Source organism: Penicillium concentricum, assembly GCF_028827145.1.
Source record: "Penicillium concentricum strain IBT 3081 chromosome Unknown utg000001l_segment0_segment0, whole genome shotgun sequence".
In the NCBI taxonomy this organism is placed as follows: domain Eukaryota; kingdom Fungi; phylum Ascomycota; class Eurotiomycetes; order Eurotiales; family Aspergillaceae; genus Penicillium; species Penicillium concentricum.
The window spans coordinates 7,141,415-7,161,712 of NW_026622754.1; the positions used below are offsets into that span (position 1 = coordinate 7,141,415).

The following is a 20,298-nucleotide window of genomic DNA, read 5'->3' on the forward strand; positions in this document are numbered from 1 at the left end:
CTATGGTACCTCTTCTGATATTCTACAAAATGTAGAACATTCAAATTTTCATCTTTCAACGTTATAATATTCACTATGGGCAAGTTCCATGCCCGGTTGTATAAAACCGACCGTGCGCGGGATTTTGACCACGAGCAGGTATGAAGTTCCCGAGAAGCATGGCATGCAAGATTGTTAACAGTTCAATTGCAGGATCGATATGTGCGCATGCGACAGATCTATGAGACTGTCGACCGGCAGGGCTTCCAATGGATTGTCGTGCTGGTCGCCGGTCTTGGCTTCTTCCTCGATGGTTACACAGTGCGTTAGCCCACGCTCCAGGTGCAACATATTGAAACTTTGTACTCGACGCATATACGGCAATTGCTAATACTGGAAATAGTTATTTGCCAGTAACATGGCCCTACCGATGATCTCCTATGTCTACTGGAGAGACGACACTTCCTCATTACGACTCACATGCATCAATATCGCAACACTTGGTGGAACCCTGCTGGGGCAGGTAGCATTTGGATTTTTGGCCGATAAGAATGGGCGGAAGAAGATGTACGGTGTTGAATTGGTCCTCCTCATTACAGCCACCCTGGGGGTGGTCATGTCCTCGACAGGCGTGGACGGCAGCATGAATGTCTATGCATGGCTTATTTGGTGGAGAATCTGTGTCGGTATCGGAGTGGGTGCGGATTATCCACTCAGCGCAGTGATCACGTCGGAGTAGGTCGATCGATCTTGAGATCTTCAATCGTGGGAGAGACTAACCTTGAAATGTCAGATTTGCCCCTACCAAGCATCGAGCCCGCATGATGGCCACCGTCTTCTTTATGCAGCCACTCGGTCAGATCGCAGGTAACATTGTCGCACTGATTGTGATCGCGGTGGCTCGGGGTAATAGCAGTCCCGGTGAAGACATCACCCGCACTGTTGATATAATGTGGCGCTGGGTGATCGCCATTGGAGTCGTGCCCGGTGCAGTCGCTACTCTTTTCCGGTTCGCCATCCCAGAGAGCCCTCGCTACCTAGTCGATATCGTGGACGATCCCATCACTGCGGAGTTTGATGCAACGACGCTTTTCAGTGATACGCCCGGTATGCTTGATTCTGTGAGCTGGGGAAACACCGCTACATGCAGTGCCGGTGGCGCGATTCAACTACCTCCAATTTCATCCATTGCTAGCAGTTCAATCACTGATAATGATGACGATGATGAGTACACCCACTTACCCCCGCCTACCCTCAACTCTCACTGGCGGTTGGCACGTACCGACATCGTGCGGTACTTCTGGACAGAAGGGAACTGGCGCAGCTTGGCTGGTTGCTCTCTCGCATGGCTCCTCCTTGATTTTGGCTTCTACGGTATTGGATTGTCGAGCCCTCAGTTCTTAGCTAAGACGTGGGGCGCACTTCATATCTCGGAGGCAGCACCGACCTGGATGACCGACGATACACCGAATGCCAATATCTTCCAAATGTTCATGGATACCTCTGTGCGCGGGCTGATTGTGCTCAATATCGGAAGTTTCGTCGGTGGCATACTGCTCATTATCTTTGCCCATAAACTGGATCGTGTTGCATTGCAGAAGTACATGTTCCTTGCCCTGGCAGCTCTGTTTATCGCGCTGGGAACCATGTTCGTCAGTCTTTATTCCGGCCCTCCTGCTGTGGTGGCATTGTATATTGTTGGGCAAATCATGTTCAACTTTGGTGAGTCGAACCCAGGACAAAACGCATCAAGTCATTCTAACCAACTACCCACAGGCCCCAATGCAACAACCTATATGATCCCCGCCGAGATCTTTCCGACCCGATACCGCGCAACATGCCACGGCATCAGCGCTGGGGCGGGAAAACTGGGCTCTATCCTTGTACAAATCTTCTCGGCATACTACCACTTTGGCTCAGGGCCAGGCAACGAATCAACCCGCAAGCACGGCATTGTGCTCCTTGTTTTCAGCGCCTGCATGGTTCTTGGCGCGGTAGTCACGCATTTCTGGATTCCACCAATTCAGCAAAGGCGGAATGGTAAAACTAAGCTCTGGGGTGGTAAGCCCGAGACTCTTGAAAGCTTGTCTCTTGGCCGAATGGGGCGCAAGAGTCGAGATGCCGATTGTCGGAAACGGACATCACGGCATCGGGCGCTTTCAATGAGTGCTTAGGTATTGCTACTCTCCATATCTATCTTTAATTATTCTGTACAAAGTTTGAATATGTACTATTTGCATTTGGGAGTTCTGGCTCAGTGAATATAATATAGCTACTTTCAGTTCACTATACGGCAGCGGCAATCTCCAACCGCCAGTGCGCCATAACAGATTTTCCCATAGTAAATTTTAGCCTGGCTCACCGTCGGTTTCCTATTCTATATATAATTCAGTCTTTCGAGAATTCGGGTATTAAGAAATGAGGCATCGCTAATCAGAGCATAGAGAATTTAATCATCAATAATTCGATTATCGGGAATTGGAATCAGATTTTGAACTTATAAAGAGAATTAGTGTGACATTAGTGTATCCAGATGTAGAAAATACTAGTATTAGACAGTAATTTACAGGCAAAATCCGTTATGGCGCACTAGCGGTTAGAGACTGCCGTGGTCCACTAAAATGAACATTATAGATGCGTTCATTCAAACTCGAGAACGGTCAAGCAACCGCCCCGTAGCTACCTCATCAAGATAAAGTGCAACATCCATCCCCCCATCCTGAACACCACTATCCATCACCTGAACACACCCATCCATCTTAGGCATAATTGCATGCACATAACGTGGCTTAGTCCCGCCCACAAAGTCCACCTCATATAACTGCAGCCGCAACCACGAGGTAACAAGCGTGTGCTCAGACCCCAAGAACGCCTGCCACAGCCGCTGTGGCGACACCTCATGCGCAGCATCATGCAGCATCGCACCCACAGCATCGGCCGTAAATCCCTTCATCGTCTCTCGGATCCGACTCGCTGTCTCGCCTAATATTTCCCGACATATCGAGGAAGCGGGTCCACCGACATGAGTTAGGAACAGCGGCGATCCGATGAAGGTATCAGGGAGAGCGGGCGAGACACGTGGTCGTACGCCGAGGCTTAAATCCATATATACGGGTCTTGAAGAGTCGGCGTACCCCCGTGCTCGCGTAATGGCTACCCACAGGTGTGCGAGTAGAGCGTCCAGTCGAGAGATATCACGTCGACTCCCTGGGGTATCGAGGGCCACAGCTTGGAATTCTCTTAGCTCTGCGCCTGTGAAGTGTAACTGTGTGTATTTGACTGCTTTGGAAAAATCCCATGAAAGCCAGGGCGCTGGTTCTGAGGGCGAAACTCCTTTGTCGATTTCTGCGAGCGGCGGCTTTGAGTTCTCTGTCATCGGTATTAGAAATGACGGGTAGCCCTCGTCGGTGTAATCCCACCAACTATACCGATGCAAGGGCAGTTTGCGCGCTGTGTTCACGAGGGTTTGATCTGGCTCGGCGCTATCGATATCGCCCGCGGCGCAGCTGTCCAGCAACGCGGGATCGAATACGGGCTCACCCATTAGCGGGGATTCGGGGTGGTTTCCGAATCGCTTTTTGCTGTTGTATGCCCATAGATGCACGAATACCATTAGAGACTGTGCGTCCGCTAGACTGTGCGCGAGTTTGATTCCGATGACGTAGCCTCCTTCCTGGAGAAGACTGATTTGGACCTGCATGCCTGGCAGACCGACATAGTCGCGCAGATTGGCCAATGCCAGTGGGTTGGATGATACGAAGAGACTTTGGTTGAAGTCATCGCCTGCCCATGCTCCGGGCTGAGAACCGGTGGTCGATGAAGCCCTTTCCTCCGCCGTGGGAACAATTTCATCTGCCCGGAGGGGGTGCGTCATTACTGTCCATTCAACACCCGGGTCGGTATCGGTCCCGTATACAATCAATGGACGATTGAAACGCTCTGTGTGGGGTCCTTGGGGGTTGACGGGTGCCCATTGGAGTTGGCCTGCCCATTGAGGGAATTTTGATAGAGTTTCAATGAAGGAAATTCGTAGATTATCGATCAGGGTATTTTGATCCAAGTCTATAGGCTGATCGAAAATCCAAATTCCTCCTGTTGAAGAGAAGCGCGCGACTGTTGCGTCGAGGATGGATAGGGGGGTTGATGTCGGTGTGAGTTGGTGGGCTGGTCGCAGCCTTGTAGATTCGATAATGGTCATGTTGTATATTCACGTAAAATACATTCGGTGCCTATTGCTTCTAGACCAATCTCATCCATTTTATCTTTCTGAGTTCATGAGTCAACATGCGTCATTATGTGCCACTATGCATCAATCCCACGCTAAGCCCCTAGTTACTTGAACTAGCACAGAAGAAGAGCCCGAATTGCGCCACATATTTGTATGGTGTAGAGGACTTATGTACAACATACATTTCAACACTACCAGGATTTGATATTGTACATCCCATTCTGGGAGCCTCAGGCAAAAGTTAGGAACATCACGGGAAATCGCGTCGCGTGTCCACGTCTGTTCACACCTGTTCACGTCTAACTCATACAGGTCACACACAAATTCGAAACAATGTTGCCAGATCTATCCAACGAGCTACTACTGCTGGTAGCAGGCAATCTCAAGTCACACGCAGATATATATGCTTTCGCTCAAACAACAACCGCAATATGCAATCTCCTCATTCCCCCACCTTTATCAAGTCGATGCGAAACGACCTCTAAGCACGGCGTTATTCTGGGCTGCAAAACACGGGAGAGAGACTACTTTTCAAAAAGCGCTGCAAGCAGGCGCCAATCCTATGGCCAGGGACAGACTTGGTCAAACACCATTGCATCTGGCGGCATATGACGGTCATGAGGCGGTGGCTAAAATCCTTCTGACTACAGCCGATGTCAATCCGGACTACGAGGACACTTACCGCCGAATACCGCTGATGCAAGCCGCTGCGCAGGGCCATGAGGGACTTCTCGCGCTGCTTCTCGCTCAAGACGGTATCGATCCGCACTGCAGGGGCTACCGAGGCCTCACACCGCTTGCGCTAGCGGCACAGAACGGACATGTCGGTATAATGAAACTACTGCTTGCTGTGGAAGAGGTCGATCCAGAAATCCTCGATAATGCGGAGATGTCGCCACTGGCATGGGCGGTTGCCAAAAACCATGAGGGAGCGGTCAGATTACCACTCTCCATACCAGGTTTCAATGCAAGCAGCAAAGATCGCAACGGCTATACGCCGCTCACGCATGCAATGGAACGTGCGGGTGATGCCGTTGTCAAGTCGATCATTGCTAGAGACGAATTTGAGCCAGATTGGCCGAACTTTGGCAACGACCAGACGGCTTTATCATTTGCTGCCAAAAAAGGAAATGTGGCAGCGGTCAAGGTGCTTCTTGCCACCGATGTTGATCCAGATCCTAAAGACCGCCAAGGACTCACACCGTTGGCATTGGCTGCGCATGGTGGGTATGCAGACGTGGTTAAGCTGTTGCTCGCTGCTGAGGGAGTCGACCCCAACTCCTACGATGAACAGGGGAGCACGCCGCTATCATGGGCAGAAGATATGAATAACACCGCTGTTGTAATGGTTCTCCTGGATCATTTCAAAAAGACTGGAATTCCTGCGGAGAGGATGAAGCCCCAGGAGTGGGCTGAAGATAATGAAGGATATGAATTTGGTGAGGACCCTTTATCCAATTTTCCTGATCATTGTTACTAGATTTTACATGAATACCAGTTGTAAAAATGGTTACCAGATTCTAATATCGAAGATATCCCTAGCTAGAATTTCCCAGGCCGATTTCATTGGTTAGAGACAAAGAATTTGGGGTGGCTCTAGCCAACCACAACACCTTGTTTTGTACATAATAAAACACTATGTATGATACAATATGAATAATCCAGTCTTCGAGCCTTCAGACCAGAAAGGCGAATATCTCAAAGGGGAAAAGAGCGGTAATGGTACAAAGGAAATACGCTTCCTTGAACTGCCCTTGTCATGATGCCTTCGGGCGTTTCAGCGGGTGTCCTCCAGCATTGAAAACAAACTCATCCAAACTGGTCAGGTCTGGAGAGCTAAATATGAGATAGAAATATTTGAGGGTCTGCGACATCCACATGCTGTCCATCGAGTCTTTGGGGGTCAGTCCACTACCCTCATCTGTGACGGCAAAGATGGCCGCGTTGCCATTCTTCGTCTGCGTCGCACCTTGCATTGCCTGGAACATATCCCAAGCTGCATCGAGCAGATCCTCACGGCCACTGACGCGGTATAGAGTAAACATACTCTCGATCGCGTCCGGGCGCAAGTTATAAGCAGTGTCCGGGATTCCGATAATCCCTTTGGGCAAACGGTGGTCTCTAATGAAAGTATCAACGTTGAGATTTGGATTTGGTTCTGGCTCGAGGCTGTTCGCCTTTTTCCAGACCTCCTGCTTCCAGAGCCACTCGCTCCATGGACAGTTTGTCTGCGATGCACACGGAACCACATCAAAGGTTTCGGGCATAATCCCCAGTGGTATGACCCGGTGAGCCCATATGCATCCATCGACCAACTTGTGGGCGATTTCTTGGTGGGTGGGGATGTTGAGCAGTGCGCCTCCTAGTGCAAACATACCCCCTGCAAAACAAGATCGGTACTGCATTTGTGCCTCTAGGTATGTTTGCGAATTTCCATTATCTGTTATTGCCACTCGAACAGTACCAGAAACGAGCACGCCCTTGCCCTCGAGATTCATTGGTCGGAATAGATTGTATACGGCGGCTGTGAGCGTGGCATTTTCGTACATCTTGCGATACATGGGCTCGAGGCCTCCTAGCAAAGCGTATGCTAGGGTTAGCGACTTGTACATAGAGCTTGCTTCGGCGCCCAGTGTGAAGACATCGTCGTCGAAAAGTTCTTCTCTGGCATTCGCGGAGACAGGCCACAGACCTGCCAGTTTGGTAGCGTCCTGCTGTCTGTCAAACAATTTCATCACCCGATGAGCCGCGTCGAAGTATTTTAGGTCACCGGTGATCTGAGATAGCCTTGTGAATTCCAATGTGAACGACCCTAGCTCTGCGCCGAGTACACTCTCCTCTGCAAGCTGCTCCTCTTGGCGGGCAGCTTTATGTGTATTCCAATGTATGATGGGCATTCTGTTCGGGGTATCAAAGGCAGCGTAAAGCATATCGCCCAGCTCTATGGACTTTTCCAGCAGTTTCTGATCGCCGCTGAGATCAAATGCTGCCAGTAGGCCTCCAAGTAAATGGATGTTGACATCGTGAGTATTGATTTCGGGCGACTGTGTAGTTTCAAATTTGATATGTGTGACCAAAGTCACGGCCTTTTTGAACTCATCGTGCATTCCCATAATCCACAGTGTGTCAAGGTTGTCAACTAGCGTAGCACCCCATCCCCCCAACTTATTTTCAGGGCTACCACTTAGAGGCGCAAGCTCATCTGCACCCCAAGCAATCGACTGATATGACTTCCAACATCGTTCAAATGCTTGTTTTGCGGCCGACTGTCTGCTAGTTTGGCGGTCCAAAATGAGATGGGATACTTTGAAATCTGCTGGTTGGACCTTGGGTAGCGTCTGGGGCAGTGTGGCGACAGGTAATGGCTGAAATTCAACAACTGGATATCGTACAGGCAGCTTTCTCCATAGATATTTTGGGTTGATTCGACCATTCAGAATGACTTGTGTATCATGTGGAGGGGTCGAGAGAACGTCGTTTGTGCGATGATAGCGGTAAAGCAGGAGTAACAGGAAAGCCCCGAGGCAAGCGCCTAGGAGGTGACGGCGGGCCCGACTCATGAGGATTTCAGGTTATATAAGACATGATCGATGCAGTAGGAATATTATGGTCAACGTGTGTGACCAGCAATTGACAGAATGGTTTAAAGGAGGTGTCAAGAGAGTGGCACAAAACTTTTCCCGCCTTTCAAACACGGGGAACCTTGGGGCTACTAAGCGTGCTTGTTAAATTGTCCAGTAGAATAGAATGGTACCATATATTAAATTGAGGATTTTGTGATGCCCGTAGACTAAATTCCGATATCGGTTTTGTCCTACATTTCATTTCCAAGTATAGATTTATCTTTTAAGCTTTAATTATGCCAATGTAAATTAGGAAAATAAGTATTTGATAAGATTTTCTTCAAATAGTTGAAGAAATAAGGCCATTATGCTTCTGCAGGAAATTATTCCCTCGGGTAGAAACTCCAATCCAAAATGGAAACCTTATCAGGCTGCTCCTATATGGGATAACACATTTAAACGGGGCCCCTGTCCGATTTTGGCAATATATCACGCCTCAAGCTCCGCTTGAGACCATTTGCCTTTATAGGAGTATTTCAAACATATGTAAGGATGTCGACTTTTATCAGGCAAAACATAGATTCCTACCATGTCAGAGCTCTGGTGGTGGTTGAGAACATAACATGAAGAATCGTTGGGTGCTAGTCTGAACGACTTCCCGGAACATTTGCTGAAACCTTGAACAAAAAACATAACAGTTCCCTTGCCCCTGACTTCGCCAAACAAACACTTTTTCTCGGCATTATCGCCCACGGCGTCCTCATTCAACATTCTGAACTGCCGAAGGAAGATAGCCAGGAATGCGGCTTCCTCCTTCGTGTACCTACCTGTAGGTGTTGTAAAGCCATACATAGGAAGGTGGACTACTCCAGATGTAAAAAGGCTCAAACTCGCTCTTCGATATAGTTGAAGCACTCCATGGTCACAGTGGGATGATAAAACACTGCGTGCGTCTTTGTCTCGTCATATGCTACTCGGGGCTTACGCATGACATCTTCCAGCCTCTCCTCGGTGGTTGAAGTAGGTTCATTTGTGGTGCTTTGGGTCAACTGGGGAGTATACCCACATTAGGTCATAATATATACTACTAATTAAATCGATGCTCGAATAGAAATAGAATATGTAATTATGTATAATCAGAAAACACGATCGCTTCTATGGATAGTAATTGTATCGTTCATGTTGAGATCCTGTAGTCATGGTATGAACATTTTTATTGGTTTTCTGGGACGTGGTTCATTCTCTAGCAGAGCGAGAATAACAGGCACAAATCAAAAACTGAAATTCTGAAGCTGATCTATCAAAAGAACCAGCCCTAGAGGGAGATAGGGCCCCCGGGGTCAGATGATCTGTGGGCCAATTTAGAAAACTCGCGCGACGTGACGCGACCGTTTAACTTACTTGGATTCTGCACAAAAAGTGAATGCAGAAATCACATTCAGATGCTATTAGCTTAAGAGCCAAAAAAACAAAAAAATTAATTGTTGTGCATCATCCGTGAATCGAACACGGGCCTCGTCGATGGCAACGACGAATTCTACCACTAGACCAATGATGCTAGTTGATGTAATGTGGCCTACTATTATGCAAAATATTTCTATTAAGATATTCTCCATATCTTTACAACGAAAGCAATCATACAATTTTTCGAGCTGTAATACCTACCTTTTTAAGCATTATTTTAGTAATTCTGTGGCAAGTGGGGATAGGAACATCTTTAACAGCTTTAAGTAACAATTTAGCGAATAGAAAACATGTTGGGGTATGGCATTGCGTGTCGGGTAAATAACTCAAGTTGTATATATATCACACCGCTGGTTGTCGCGACAGGTACACAACAAGCGAATATCTATTATAGGAAAAAGTTGACAACAATCATACATGTCATACCATGGACGGATCGCTTTTGTTCAAGTAAGTTGGTTTAATCTCAACTCCAGGTTTCCGGATTAAAATAGGCTGTTTGGTTCAAAATTGAACTGAATTCTACACATCAATATACACCAATCGAATTTTATGGTAATTGAATGCCATAAAGGAGGGAGCTCTAGATGAATCATCGAAGTGATATGTGCCTGTTAATATATTAGGACCCCGGGAATTAACATAGTGGGCCTGGGTAAACTAGAGCTAACCCGTTCTATGCAAATTACAGAATTCAGTTGTCGACTTCAAAGGCGTAAACTAATGCAGGCAGTTGCTATGTCGGTGAAAATGCGGGGTTGTGAAATAAGAACCAAGGGGGTTTTCCATTGCATCTCTGTACCTTTTCTCAGGCCCCAATACCCTCAATTGCAAACAAAATGACCCGAATCATCATGGAAAAATCCAATAAGCTACCGCCATCGCGAGAGCGAGTCGTGCCAGGTTCCTGCAACATCGAGCTCGGTCAATTCCCCAAGACCATGTCCGAATCGGATACTCCCCTAGACCCAGACGCTATTGCAGACAAGATAGTCAACCAGCTAAATCTGGGTCTCTCAGCTAGAGACAAGGCAGCAGTTGCGCCACTATTCCTCGAGAATTGCTACTGGCGCGACCACTTGTGCTATTCGTGGGACTTCCGCACCCTCGAGGGGAGCCCAGCCATCGCTGCGTTTGTCACTGAGACACCACCCAGCAAAATCGAAATCGACCGATCGTCTGACGTCAAATCCCCGCACAAGGCCCCCATTGATTCCTTTGGTGATGTTTTTGGAATAGAATTTTCCCTCAAGGTCACTACCGAGAATGGACAGGGAAATGGTATTATGCGGTTGGCGGAACAGGATGGCAACTGGTACATTTTCACCGTCTTCACTTCCATGATTGAGTTAAAGGGTCACGAAGAGAACACAGAGAGGCCGGTTGGTGTCCAGAATGGCGAGCAGCAAGGACGAAAGAACTGGAAAGATCGACGTACTGATGAGATCAACTTCGATGGAAAGGAACCGGCAGTATTGATAGTTGGTATGTGCCGACGAAGTGTTTCCCTCTAGAAGTATGAAATCTGACTTGACGAATGAAGGTGCTGGCCAGGGTGGCTTGACTGCCGCAGCGCGTCTCAAGATGCTCGAGGTCGACACCCTCGTCATCGACAGAGAAGAGAGAATCGGAGACAACTGGCGTCAGCGATATCACCAGCTCGTTCTCCATGACCCAGTCTGGTACGATCACATGCCATACCTACCCTTCCCGCCTGACTGGCCCATCTATACACCAAAAGATAAGCTGGCGGAGTTCTTCGAAACCTACGTGAAGTTCCGAGAACTCAATGTTTGGACCCAAACTGAGATCAAGTCATCATCCTGGGATGAGGACAAGAAGCAATGGACGGTTGTTCTCGAGCGTAAGACAGCCAACGGAACTGAGACGCGCACCTTGCACCCACGTCACGTCATCCAAGCTACCGGCCACTCTGGCAAGAAAGACCTGCCCATTTTCAAAGGCATGGAGGATTTCAAGGGAGATCGCATGTGTCACAGCTCGGAGTATCCCGGTGCGGATTCCGAGTTAAAGGGGAAAAAGGCCATTGTCGTTGGATCTTGTAACTCGGCAAACGATATCGCCCAGGACTTTGTCGAGAAAGGATACGATGTGACCATGGTGCAGCGAAGCTCTACCTGTGTGATATCGTCTGACTCTACCTTGAAAATTGCCTTCAAAGGGCTCTATGATGGGACCGGTCCCCCAACTGAAGACGCCGATCTTTATCTGTCGAGCATTCCATTGCGTCTATTCAAAGCGCAACAGGTCAAAGTTAATAAACTTATAAATCAAAACGACGCAAAGACCATTGAAGGGCTGGAAAAGGCAGGCTTCAAGGTCGATAGGGGACCATCGGACAGCGGTCTATTGATGAAGTACTTCCAGCGCGGAGGCGGGTACTACATTGACGTCGGTGCAAGCCAGCTCATCATCGATGGGAAGATCAAGGTGAAGCATGGCCAGGAAATTAGCCAAGTTCTTCCTCATGGACTCCGATTTGCGGATGGTTCCGAGCTTGAAGCCGATGAAATCGTGTTCGCCACAGGGTATCAGAATATGAGAACTGACACTCGTGTGGTCTTTGGTGACAAGGTCGCCGACAGGGTTGGCGATATCTGGGGACTTGATAAGGAAGGTGAGATGCGGACTATCTGGAGGCGGAGTGGTCACCCTGGATTCTGGTTCATGGGCGGGAACCTCGCTCTTTGCAGGTACTACTCGCGCCTATTGGCATTGCAGATCAAAGCGCTCGAGGAGGGGTTGACTACTTGGTAGTTACCTAAAAGTGGGGTGGGACGGCATCGAGAAGGCTCCTTCCTACATGTATCTGTCCTATGCGTATTTGGGAAGGTGCAACGTCTCCACCTGCGAGTATAAACTCCCCCTCAATTTCACCCTCTTCTCATCTTTCTCATCCTTTTCCCCCTTCAATAGTACGTAGCTAAATCAATGTCTGTTTATGGCTACAATACCGCAGTGAATAGAACATTTGAATGGAATGTAGAAACTGTTTATGGTAGATGCATTTTCCCCTGATTAAAAACAATCAACCCAACCACCCTTCTTGAGAAGCCACCGAAACACCCAACGTCAACACCAGAGTGTACAACCAAGTCTCTAAATCCGCCGAGCCCTCAGAAATAGGCTCCGTCAACGCCAAACAAGTCCGAAGATGATCCAAGATCGAGCTCTTCCTCACCGTAATATCGAGCCCACCTGGAGTCATCGTAGCAATACGGCTCTTCCGGCGTGCCTTGCGGTCAATCGCCACAAGAACGAAGTGTTCGTTATCTAGAGACCCGGAAGCCCCATTTCCATCTGTAGAGATTGCCCGTTTCTCCCACTGCATAATCATCCGGCCCTGTTCGGGGGCGGCTGTAGTTTCCTCCTTTTTAATGACAAATCTGTAGCAAGTGCTTTTCTCAGGTCCTGCTGAGCTGGCGCTGGCTTGCCAGATGCAATTTGCGTCGCGGAAGTGGATTGATGATGTGGGGTTGTTGTTGTTGCTTAGCGGTTGGCACATTGCAGCCACGATATCTTTGTCTTGGGTACTGTTTGACTGTGTATCTTGCTCTTGGGGATGTCTTTGTCCCTCTTGCTGTTTATTGGTGATATATGGCTCATTGAGTGTTGCATAGATATCCTTTGTGCCAAGCTTTGGGCGTTGAGGGAAACCTTTTGTCAATTTCGATTTCCGGAGTGGTGGCTGCCATATCTCTAGTACAGGCACTGGTCGATGATTTGGAGATAATTGTTGGATTTGAAGGAGTAGTTTGGGGCTGAGTCGAAGTAGTTGACTTGATTTCGGGGGCGGCCGAGCTATTTGGAATTTGGCCTGGATTTTGGTGTTGACGGGTTGAGATGATGGTCTGGCGACAAATTAGACATAATTCTCAGTAGAATGAAAGAATTGATATGTCCTCTTCTTTTGTCCCAGAAGTATTCTTACATACCGTTCTTCGCTTGTTGTGTCGCTATCATAGTTTGGCATACTGTCCGGGGATTCCATGGCGAAGTCGTACATATTGTCGCGTCTCCAGATTTGAGGGGTCAAGACAAACACAGAATCAGAAAGATAAAAGGCTGAGAGCTAAGAGCTAGAAAGTCTCAAAGGTTTTATAATAAATAGCTAGTCAGCCTTGGCCCTACGGCCGTACTCGTATAAACGTGCACGAGCCAGGGCAACTGGGTCCAGCGAATCTGCAAACTAAAACTAGTACGAATACGGGCAATTTAGGTGTAAACAGACACATATCTTGGCTGCCTGGCACATTAACACATAGTATATAGTTCTTACATGCCGTGTTTTACAAGTCTTGAGGCTAGGCATCTACAAATCCTTTTTGCGAGGCCATGGAAGTAATATTTTAGGGCACAAGTGGTCCTTATCCACTATTTACTCTATACTCTATAAGTTACATTGACTATCGGATTTGTGGATCGCCGTTTTAATGTTCGGCGTCTGGGTTTTCCGAGCCGTGTGCCCGATTGGGGTCGGTCAATTCACAGCCTCAACTCCTCAGGAGTAAGTACATATCCATAGCCACCCCATATGATGAAATCCCGGCTTAGATGTAAATTACCTCACAAAACATGACCAAGCGTGGCCGAAAGAGCTTTAAGCCTTGGTGATCACAAGATAAAACACACTTGTAGCCCCGAAAGCCGGACTAACGGTCAAAAGTTCGTCCGACTTGCGGGCTTGTCCGGCCCCGGGGCCAAGCTGGCGATGATGTCAGCGGAAGCTCGGATTTCGGAAAGACCGGCCCCGGGAGTTATGAGTAACGGCGTTTATAATAATGCAAACCAGTGTCCTGTGATAGAAGATGTGTGGAGTGGAACATGAATTCTGCCATATCCCATGGTGATATTGTGAGGTTCGCGAACCCAAGCGCAGTCATGGGGATGTTTTAAGGTTCACGCTTCTTTGATGACCGCAGGCCGTCGGTCATCATATCGTTTTCTCCATCCGTGATCCAGGCCAAATACTCGCCCTGTCACTATGCCCTTCAGTGTCAAGATCTGTATGATTATCCACCCGATTACGAGCAGCAGTAAAAGGGCAGTGGAAAATACATCGAATGCAGGAGAATTCATAAGCCTCCCAAATTCAACAGCAGCATTGGTGAAAGTACCCTGGAGAAATCGAAGGATTGTTAGAAAACCTCTCAAGACAACCAGAGAAACCAGCATACGCACCCATGGAAAGACCACAGACCACACAGACATGGTGAACCGTGACTGTTTCAAGCCCCCAGGTTGAGTGTATAGGGTATAACAAATACTTAGGATAGCAAAGAACCACCAAAAGATACCATACCCCCAGATAAGAAGACCCATGAAATGGCTGATAAAAGCAAAGGGATCAGCCGCCTTTGCAGTCAGCAGCTGGCCGCGGTCATACGCCGCAAAGCTACCGGCCTGAACAGCCTCGCCCAAGGCCTGGAGCGCGACCGAAGCTTGTCCGCACGGGCCGCACATAATCATATCCTGATACACCATGTCCGTTGTCTGGAATGTGCGACCGAAGTACTGAGCGAGTATAATGGTATCGAACGCAGCAACAAGGGCAAGGCCGACCCCAAGTTCGAGGTAGGAGACAATGATAGCAGGGACCTGGAGACGGGGGCTGATAGGCATGACGCGACATATAACCCCACCACCTGCGGCAGACGTCAAAGCCGCAAGAAATGGCATCAACGTGTCAGCTTGCATGTGTCGTTCGCCCGACTGCTGCATCTTGAGATGGACAAATGGTATCACCATACAGGCGAGTACGGCCATGCCGGTGTTTATCCACCAGAGGATGTAGATGGCCAGCCCGGCTGTGTCTCCGTATTTGAGGGCGGCCATCTGGAGGATGGAGGTGAAGGCGATGGAGATGCAGCAGAGGCAGGATGTTTCGACCGTTTTGTTCCGCAGCTGGTGTAGGACATGTCTTGGGTGTAGGAATATGCGCAAGAGGTAGAGGATGAGGAACAAACCGAGCTGGACAATGGTGTAGATCCATACGATCGTGGCGAGGGTTTTTAGCCCGTTGAATTGGTATCTCAATCGATAGAGTATCACGGCTATTATACCCGTTCCTTGAGGAACGATGAACCACAGCGATGAGAAATTCCACAGGGCGCGAGACAGCGGACCTGCCGGTGGAGGGAGGCCACCCTGATCTGCCATGTATCGTCCTGTGCGATTCACCCCGAATTGGAGTGAGTGACTGATCGGAACATGCCTTTGATGAATTTGAGGGTATATATATAGGTTTGGGGGAGTCTTGACGTCATTAGCTGAAGCTCGGAGTTATCCCCAGATCACACCCGTGGACAATAGCTTCATTTTTCAATTTTTTTTGATTTGATTAGAGCAATACTAATGTGAAAATCAGATACAGATGCAAGCAAATCGGCTGTAAGGTAATCATTTTGAGATGAGTTGCACAAAGATCCAGGCCCCCGTACCATAAAAAGTCTTATTTTCAAGACAAAAAATTGTCAAAACCACCATGGCCGACCGAATAAGAATACCCCGAAACATGGGCCCGTGAAACCAGGCGAGATCATTCCCATCTCAGTGCTTTTTTCCCTGAGAAGTCCTCCATTGCTGTAACTCGCCGTAATCCGTGTAACGCCAGTGTTCCCCTTGTGTAAGTAACGCCAGTGTTCCCCTTGTGTAAGTAACGCCCGTGCCATTCCGGCAGATATCCATGTAATTCGTGAAAAAAAGAAAAAGAGAAGCTACGAGCTCCCTGTGTCTCTTGTGGTGTCTTCGGTGTAAGTGTGGGGACGATAGTAGCTCGGCCCCGCTGGAGGATCTAATCATCAATAAAAGTTAGCGAAATTATCAGATCAAGAAATCACCAGAACGTACAATGTGACTCTAGGTCTCTTCCACCCCAGGATATCCGACTCAGACTATCAAAACCTCGAGCTCGCACTTCGGCCATGTAGAGCTTCTGCTCGTAGCCCGGACTGAACGGGGTCTCTCCATCGGCGGGCTTGTAGTGCTTAAAGAGCGATGCTCCCAATGCAGTTGCTGCGAGACAGGCGACGAGAACGATGACAATGACGGCTGCGTTGGAGAGCCCCATTGTGAATAAAAGAAAGAAGGCTTAATATCGGGGAATCGCAGTTGCGAAGGCAGTTTGGATTGTAAGAGGTGGGTCAGTGCATGGTGGAGAAGAGAGCCTCCGCGATCTGAACCGTAGATGCCTCGTGTGAGATGGACTAACACTAGATGAAATGAGATAGACGAAGAGAGGGGGATATGAAAGAAAAAGAGAAAACTTTAACCAAATCTACAAGTCTCGATACCTCGGGATGTGCATCTGATGCGTTGTCTCTATACGTGGAACGACCGCGACCGCCCCATTGGCTATGTTTTTGATTCAATGTCTAAACACTCTCCGCCAATCACTACAAGGTTGTATCGCTATTGATGAGAAAAGCCCAAAAATAGCTTACGTCGCTTCGCTATCGGCTCTGTGGGTTTAGTTAAAAGCTTGTCACCGAGAATAAATTTGTACTTTATTGGCCAATTCAAGTGTAGGTGCCCAGGTGACCTGAACGAACAAGTTCAGTATACAATTCAATCACCAGAGAAGGAGCAAAAGAAAAAAAAAGAGGAAAATAAAATACCCATCAAAGGAAACAAAACAAAGACTAATAGGCAGCAGCCAAGGGTATAAGGTACCGAGGACCACACGGAAAAATATTTATGGGCACAATAATCCCAATTCGAAAGTTCGGTATTGACCGCGGGAGTCTATACTTGAATCCAAGGTTATAATGTCAATATTTTCATTGCCAGATGGTATAGAAAGTCGGATCAGTTTTCGTTCTTTTATATGAGATATCTACAACAAAAACTACGTTGGATTGAAGTGTCTTTTTGACTTGAAAACTTCAAGATTCATTTCTGTCATAACTACATGTAGAACACCAATGGAAACACTCTAATAACAATGTCAGTAATGTCTAATGAGTTACTCAGACATCTTCAATATCAAACCGAAGGTTACATTCACACCGATCTTCGCCGGTATGAAATGACACAATGCGTGGAATCCGTTTGACACCCTTACCATATGCACACAAGACAAAGGCCCCGACACCTTTACCAATGGGAGTACCAAGAATACCGCAACACTCCGGCGAAGGAGACTCCCAAGTTTGCGGCTCCTTGGGCGGAAACTCAAGCCCCTGCCGGGATAGGTAAATATGATCTCGAAGAAAGGGCATGGTTTTCTTTTGAACAACAGTAGTAACAAAAGCATACTTCAGGCTTTTCAATGGAAAATGCGACTCATATAAAGCCTTGGTAAACTCGGACATGTAAAAATTTGTGGGATCATCTGCTTTCCTGATATTATCTATGAATATCACACCTGGTCCCGTTCGCCCAATCCAAAATGTAGCCTCATTTTTGGCTTTAACCACTGACTGAAATCGATAGATAGATTCCCGTATGCTTTCTGGGCCATCAACTGTTAGCCCCAAAGTATTAGCCCAGTACACCCACTCGTCTGTAAGGGGATCCGGGTGGCAAAGGACATACCAGACGTCAGGATCCATGTTTGAGAGAGTAAGTTCAGTCCGAGAAATAGGGCACCCGGGCTCATCGGCACGCTCCATCCATCGTCGTAAGCTATTCCCCCGTGGCTCAAACTCGGGGTACTTGGGAGCCATTACGATGAAGTTGTTTCTAAGCTCACCAAACTAGCTGAGGTGGAGGGTATATGTGAAGCGCTTAACCAACAGGTCAATTTCATTGAGAGTTTGTTGATGCTTTTGATAGTACAATGCAGTGCAACGAGTATGCTTATATACTAGTTTTAGCCATCAGGACATAGGAACAAAGAAGAACAAAGAGAAACAAGAAGCACAATCAATGTCATTATACGAAATGGGAATGATGGAGACCAATAGGCTTAAGGAAATTAGCGAACATAAAATATCGAAGGAGTAACAGAATGTTCGAAGTGTGCTCAAATAATGGTAGGAGGTATGAGAGTAGTCTACTACAGCTCTCTTCATCAAATCATCCTTGTATAGGGACATCTCTTACATGTATTCATCGACAAGAGTAGCTTTAAGACATTTACTACCCTTCAACACACTGTTCCCACGCCTGATACCGTCATAAAATAGAGAAAATGGCCAGCTCATTGTTAAGTTAATCGAGGTTGATGTTAGCTTGCTGTAGAGGGTCGACACTGTTGAGCTTCCCCTCGCCACCCTCAGACACAGGACAGAAAAGACCAACCATGACGCTGATATATTTATCTTCCTTTGGAGCTGGTCAGTGCAATTAGAAAGTAGTGCCGAATGTGCAGAAAGAATCGACCTCGCTGTGCGGCTGGCCATGGGGACTGAGATGATCAACTGGGAGATGCTGCCTCGTATAATAGGATTCGATAATCACTTTGATACCATGGCCATTTGACTGGGGCCAGTTCCACGCAATATCAATGGTTTGGTGATCTCAAACGCACCCCAGATATGCTGTGGTTGTGTTGCTTCGAAAAACTTGTTTGGGACGTATTATTCTAGATTTTGGCTTATCCGGCTTGGAACAATACTTGGTCGGGAGGATTCGACCTATATGTTATAGCCAGTCATTTAGGACGGCCGACCATTTTGTTTAACTCAGGGTGGGCTGTGGGGCTTCAATCTTGCCTAGCTTCTCTAAGATGTGTAGGCAGGCGTCGTCTCGGTCGAGGTTGTAGATATCGGTTTCGCGTGCTGTTCACTCAGGATATGCTGCCTGCAGGTGTCATCATTGATATGCCAAGCTGCAAATTTCACAGTAGAATTCTCCTTCGCGAGCCCAGGAATTTGGACTCCGGGTCGTGTCGGACGAAGAGCTCGTCAATCCTCAAGGTTGAATCTCAATCCATCTTACCGTGTTCTCGCCTGACATGGGCTTGGAGGGCCCCAGGAGGGTCATTTCGGCCGTCAAATAGACAGGTGAGATTTTCACCTCGGTCATTGTGATGGACTCGCTGAGGGCAGACAGGGTTTTTCGGATTGGTAATCGATTGTGGGCACAATGGTAACAGACAACTGGGGCCGTCATTGTCACAGGGTATTGTCGATCTGGAGATGGTGATGGATAAACCGGATAATTGGACCGTTGCCGTACTGATGACTGGCAAGGGCTGCATGGTTGGTCGACTCAGTTAGTAACGATACATGCTCCCAATGAGTCTGATTTTCTCATCAGGGGTGACAGTGCGAACCCCCGCGGAGACACATCAACGCAATGGCTATTCCAATGACGAAGAATTTGCCATTGCAGTATACCATTCACATAAGGTGGAAGGTAGCCGGCATCAAATCTGGCAAGCAGAATACCATCTAAAGTGAGAGATTAGACAGCCAAAAACCTGAGTGTATTGGATTACCTATGGCAAAAAACCGAGGATTTGAGAAAGTTTCCCATGTCTGGCAATCCACCGAATACAGAGCTGTAGAGTCATGCGACATATGTCACCAAAGGTGGGAAACTCTTGACTAGACAGACTCCAGCTGCATACAATGTATGTGTCTAGATATGTCTTATATCTTAGGTATCTCTTATATGCTAGTGCGCGTGCTGGGGCACAAAACTGAAGCCACTACTTGCAAGCTCTGGAATATAGGAATAAAAGCTGAAATCCACAAAGCCAACTACTAAAACTAGATCCTGCAGTGGACTCTTGGCCTGGTTACCAAATTTAAGTCTGAATGGTCGTTTGGTCCATTTCCGGTAGCTCCTGCCATTGTAGATTGAATGCTCAATGGACCGAACAAGGGAAAATACCTATCTCTTTTTGGCAATCGCACCTGCCTGCAGTTCAATGGTCGAGAAACAATGTGCCCATCGTTCCTTCCATTTGTGTACCTTCCCTTTTGGGACCCAGGGTCTCCTATAAATTCTCTTCTTCTCTCACTTTTCTCTTTCTTTCTTCTCTCTCTCTCTTCTCTCTCAAGTTACCAATACAGTTTTCAACAGCGCCTCCTGCGCTGTGACTTTTCTTACTCCCCCCCGCGCCCCCGGCCTCGCCGGCGTTTGTTTTTCATT

The 20,298-nt window shown here is 47.7% G+C and overlaps 10 protein-coding genes across 10 annotated transcripts; 3 read left to right on the forward strand and 7 right to left on the reverse strand.

Annotated features, from left to right (window-relative positions):
• Positions 1 to 75: 75 nt before the first annotated feature.
• Positions 76 to 2,153, forward strand: N7517_002749 (phosphate transporter; the record flags this gene model as incomplete). Its single annotated transcript, XM_056720479.1, has 4 exons — positions 76 to 138; positions 193 to 300; positions 383 to 714; positions 773 to 2,153. 4 exons carry the CDS (start codon positions 76 to 78, stop codon positions 2,151 to 2,153), a joined length of 1,884 nt encoding a protein of 627 aa, XP_056584614.1.
• Positions 2,154 to 2,623: 470 nt separating this feature from the next.
• On the reverse strand, positions 2,624 to 4,177 carry N7517_002750 (transferase family protein; the record flags this gene model as incomplete). Its single annotated transcript, XM_056720480.1, has 1 exon — positions 2,624 to 4,177. The coding sequence occupies one exon, from the start codon at positions 4,175 to 4,177 to the stop codon at positions 2,624 to 2,626; it is 1,554 nt and encodes a 517-aa protein (XP_056584615.1).
• A 433-nt stretch (positions 4,178 to 4,610) lies between these two features.
• On the forward strand, positions 4,611 to 5,687 carry N7517_002751 (ankyrin repeat domain-containing protein; the record flags this gene model as incomplete). Its single annotated transcript, XM_056720481.1, has 1 exon — positions 4,611 to 5,687. The coding sequence occupies one exon, from the start codon at positions 4,611 to 4,613 to the stop codon at positions 5,685 to 5,687; it is 1,077 nt and encodes a 358-aa protein (XP_056584616.1).
• A 277-nt stretch (positions 5,688 to 5,964) lies between these two features.
• N7517_002752 (glycoside hydrolase family 47 protein) lies at positions 5,965 to 7,767 on the reverse strand (the record flags this gene model as incomplete). The annotated part of the gene is made up of 1 exon (XM_056720482.1): positions 5,965 to 7,767. One exon carries the CDS (start codon positions 7,765 to 7,767, stop codon positions 5,965 to 5,967), a length of 1,803 nt encoding a protein of 600 aa, XP_056584617.1.
• Positions 7,768 to 10,088: 2,321 nt separating this feature from the next.
• On the forward strand, positions 10,089 to 12,012 carry N7517_002753 (flavin-containing monooxygenase; the record flags this gene model as incomplete). The annotated part of the gene is made up of 2 exons (XM_056720483.1): positions 10,089 to 10,719; positions 10,778 to 12,012. The coding sequence occupies 2 exons, from the start codon at positions 10,089 to 10,091 to the stop codon at positions 12,010 to 12,012; spliced, it is 1,866 nt and encodes a 621-aa protein (XP_056584618.1).
• Positions 12,013 to 12,283: 271 nt separating this feature from the next.
• N7517_002754 (uncharacterized protein) lies at positions 12,284 to 13,261 on the reverse strand (the record flags this gene model as incomplete). Its single annotated transcript, XM_056720484.1, has 2 exons — positions 12,284 to 13,106; positions 13,191 to 13,261. 2 exons carry the CDS (start codon positions 13,259 to 13,261, stop codon positions 12,284 to 12,286), a joined length of 894 nt encoding a protein of 297 aa, XP_056584619.1.
• An 893-nt stretch (positions 13,262 to 14,154) lies between these two features.
• On the reverse strand, positions 14,155 to 15,414 carry N7517_002755 (putative malic acid transport protein; the record flags this gene model as incomplete). Its single annotated transcript, XM_056720485.1, has 1 exon — positions 14,155 to 15,414. One exon carries the CDS (start codon positions 15,412 to 15,414, stop codon positions 14,155 to 14,157), a length of 1,260 nt encoding a protein of 419 aa, XP_056584620.1.
• A 557-nt stretch (positions 15,415 to 15,971) lies between these two features.
• Positions 15,972 to 16,324, reverse strand: N7517_002756 (uncharacterized protein; the record flags this gene model as incomplete). The annotated part of the gene is made up of 2 exons (XM_056720486.1): positions 15,972 to 16,048; positions 16,105 to 16,324. 2 exons carry the CDS (start codon positions 16,322 to 16,324, stop codon positions 15,972 to 15,974), a joined length of 297 nt encoding a protein of 98 aa, XP_056584621.1.
• A 1,290-nt stretch (positions 16,325 to 17,614) lies between these two features.
• Positions 17,615 to 17,921, reverse strand: N7517_002757 (uncharacterized protein; the record flags this gene model as incomplete). The annotated part of the gene is made up of 2 exons (XM_056720487.1): positions 17,615 to 17,675; positions 17,791 to 17,921. 2 exons carry the CDS (start codon positions 17,919 to 17,921, stop codon positions 17,615 to 17,617), a joined length of 192 nt encoding a protein of 63 aa, XP_056584622.1.
• A 1,189-nt stretch (positions 17,922 to 19,110) lies between these two features.
• Positions 19,111 to 19,311, reverse strand: N7517_002758 (uncharacterized protein; the record flags this gene model as incomplete). Its single annotated transcript, XM_056720488.1, has 1 exon — positions 19,111 to 19,311. One exon carries the CDS (start codon positions 19,309 to 19,311, stop codon positions 19,111 to 19,113), a length of 201 nt encoding a protein of 66 aa, XP_056584623.1.
• Between the last annotated feature and the right edge of the window lie 987 nt (positions 19,312 to 20,298).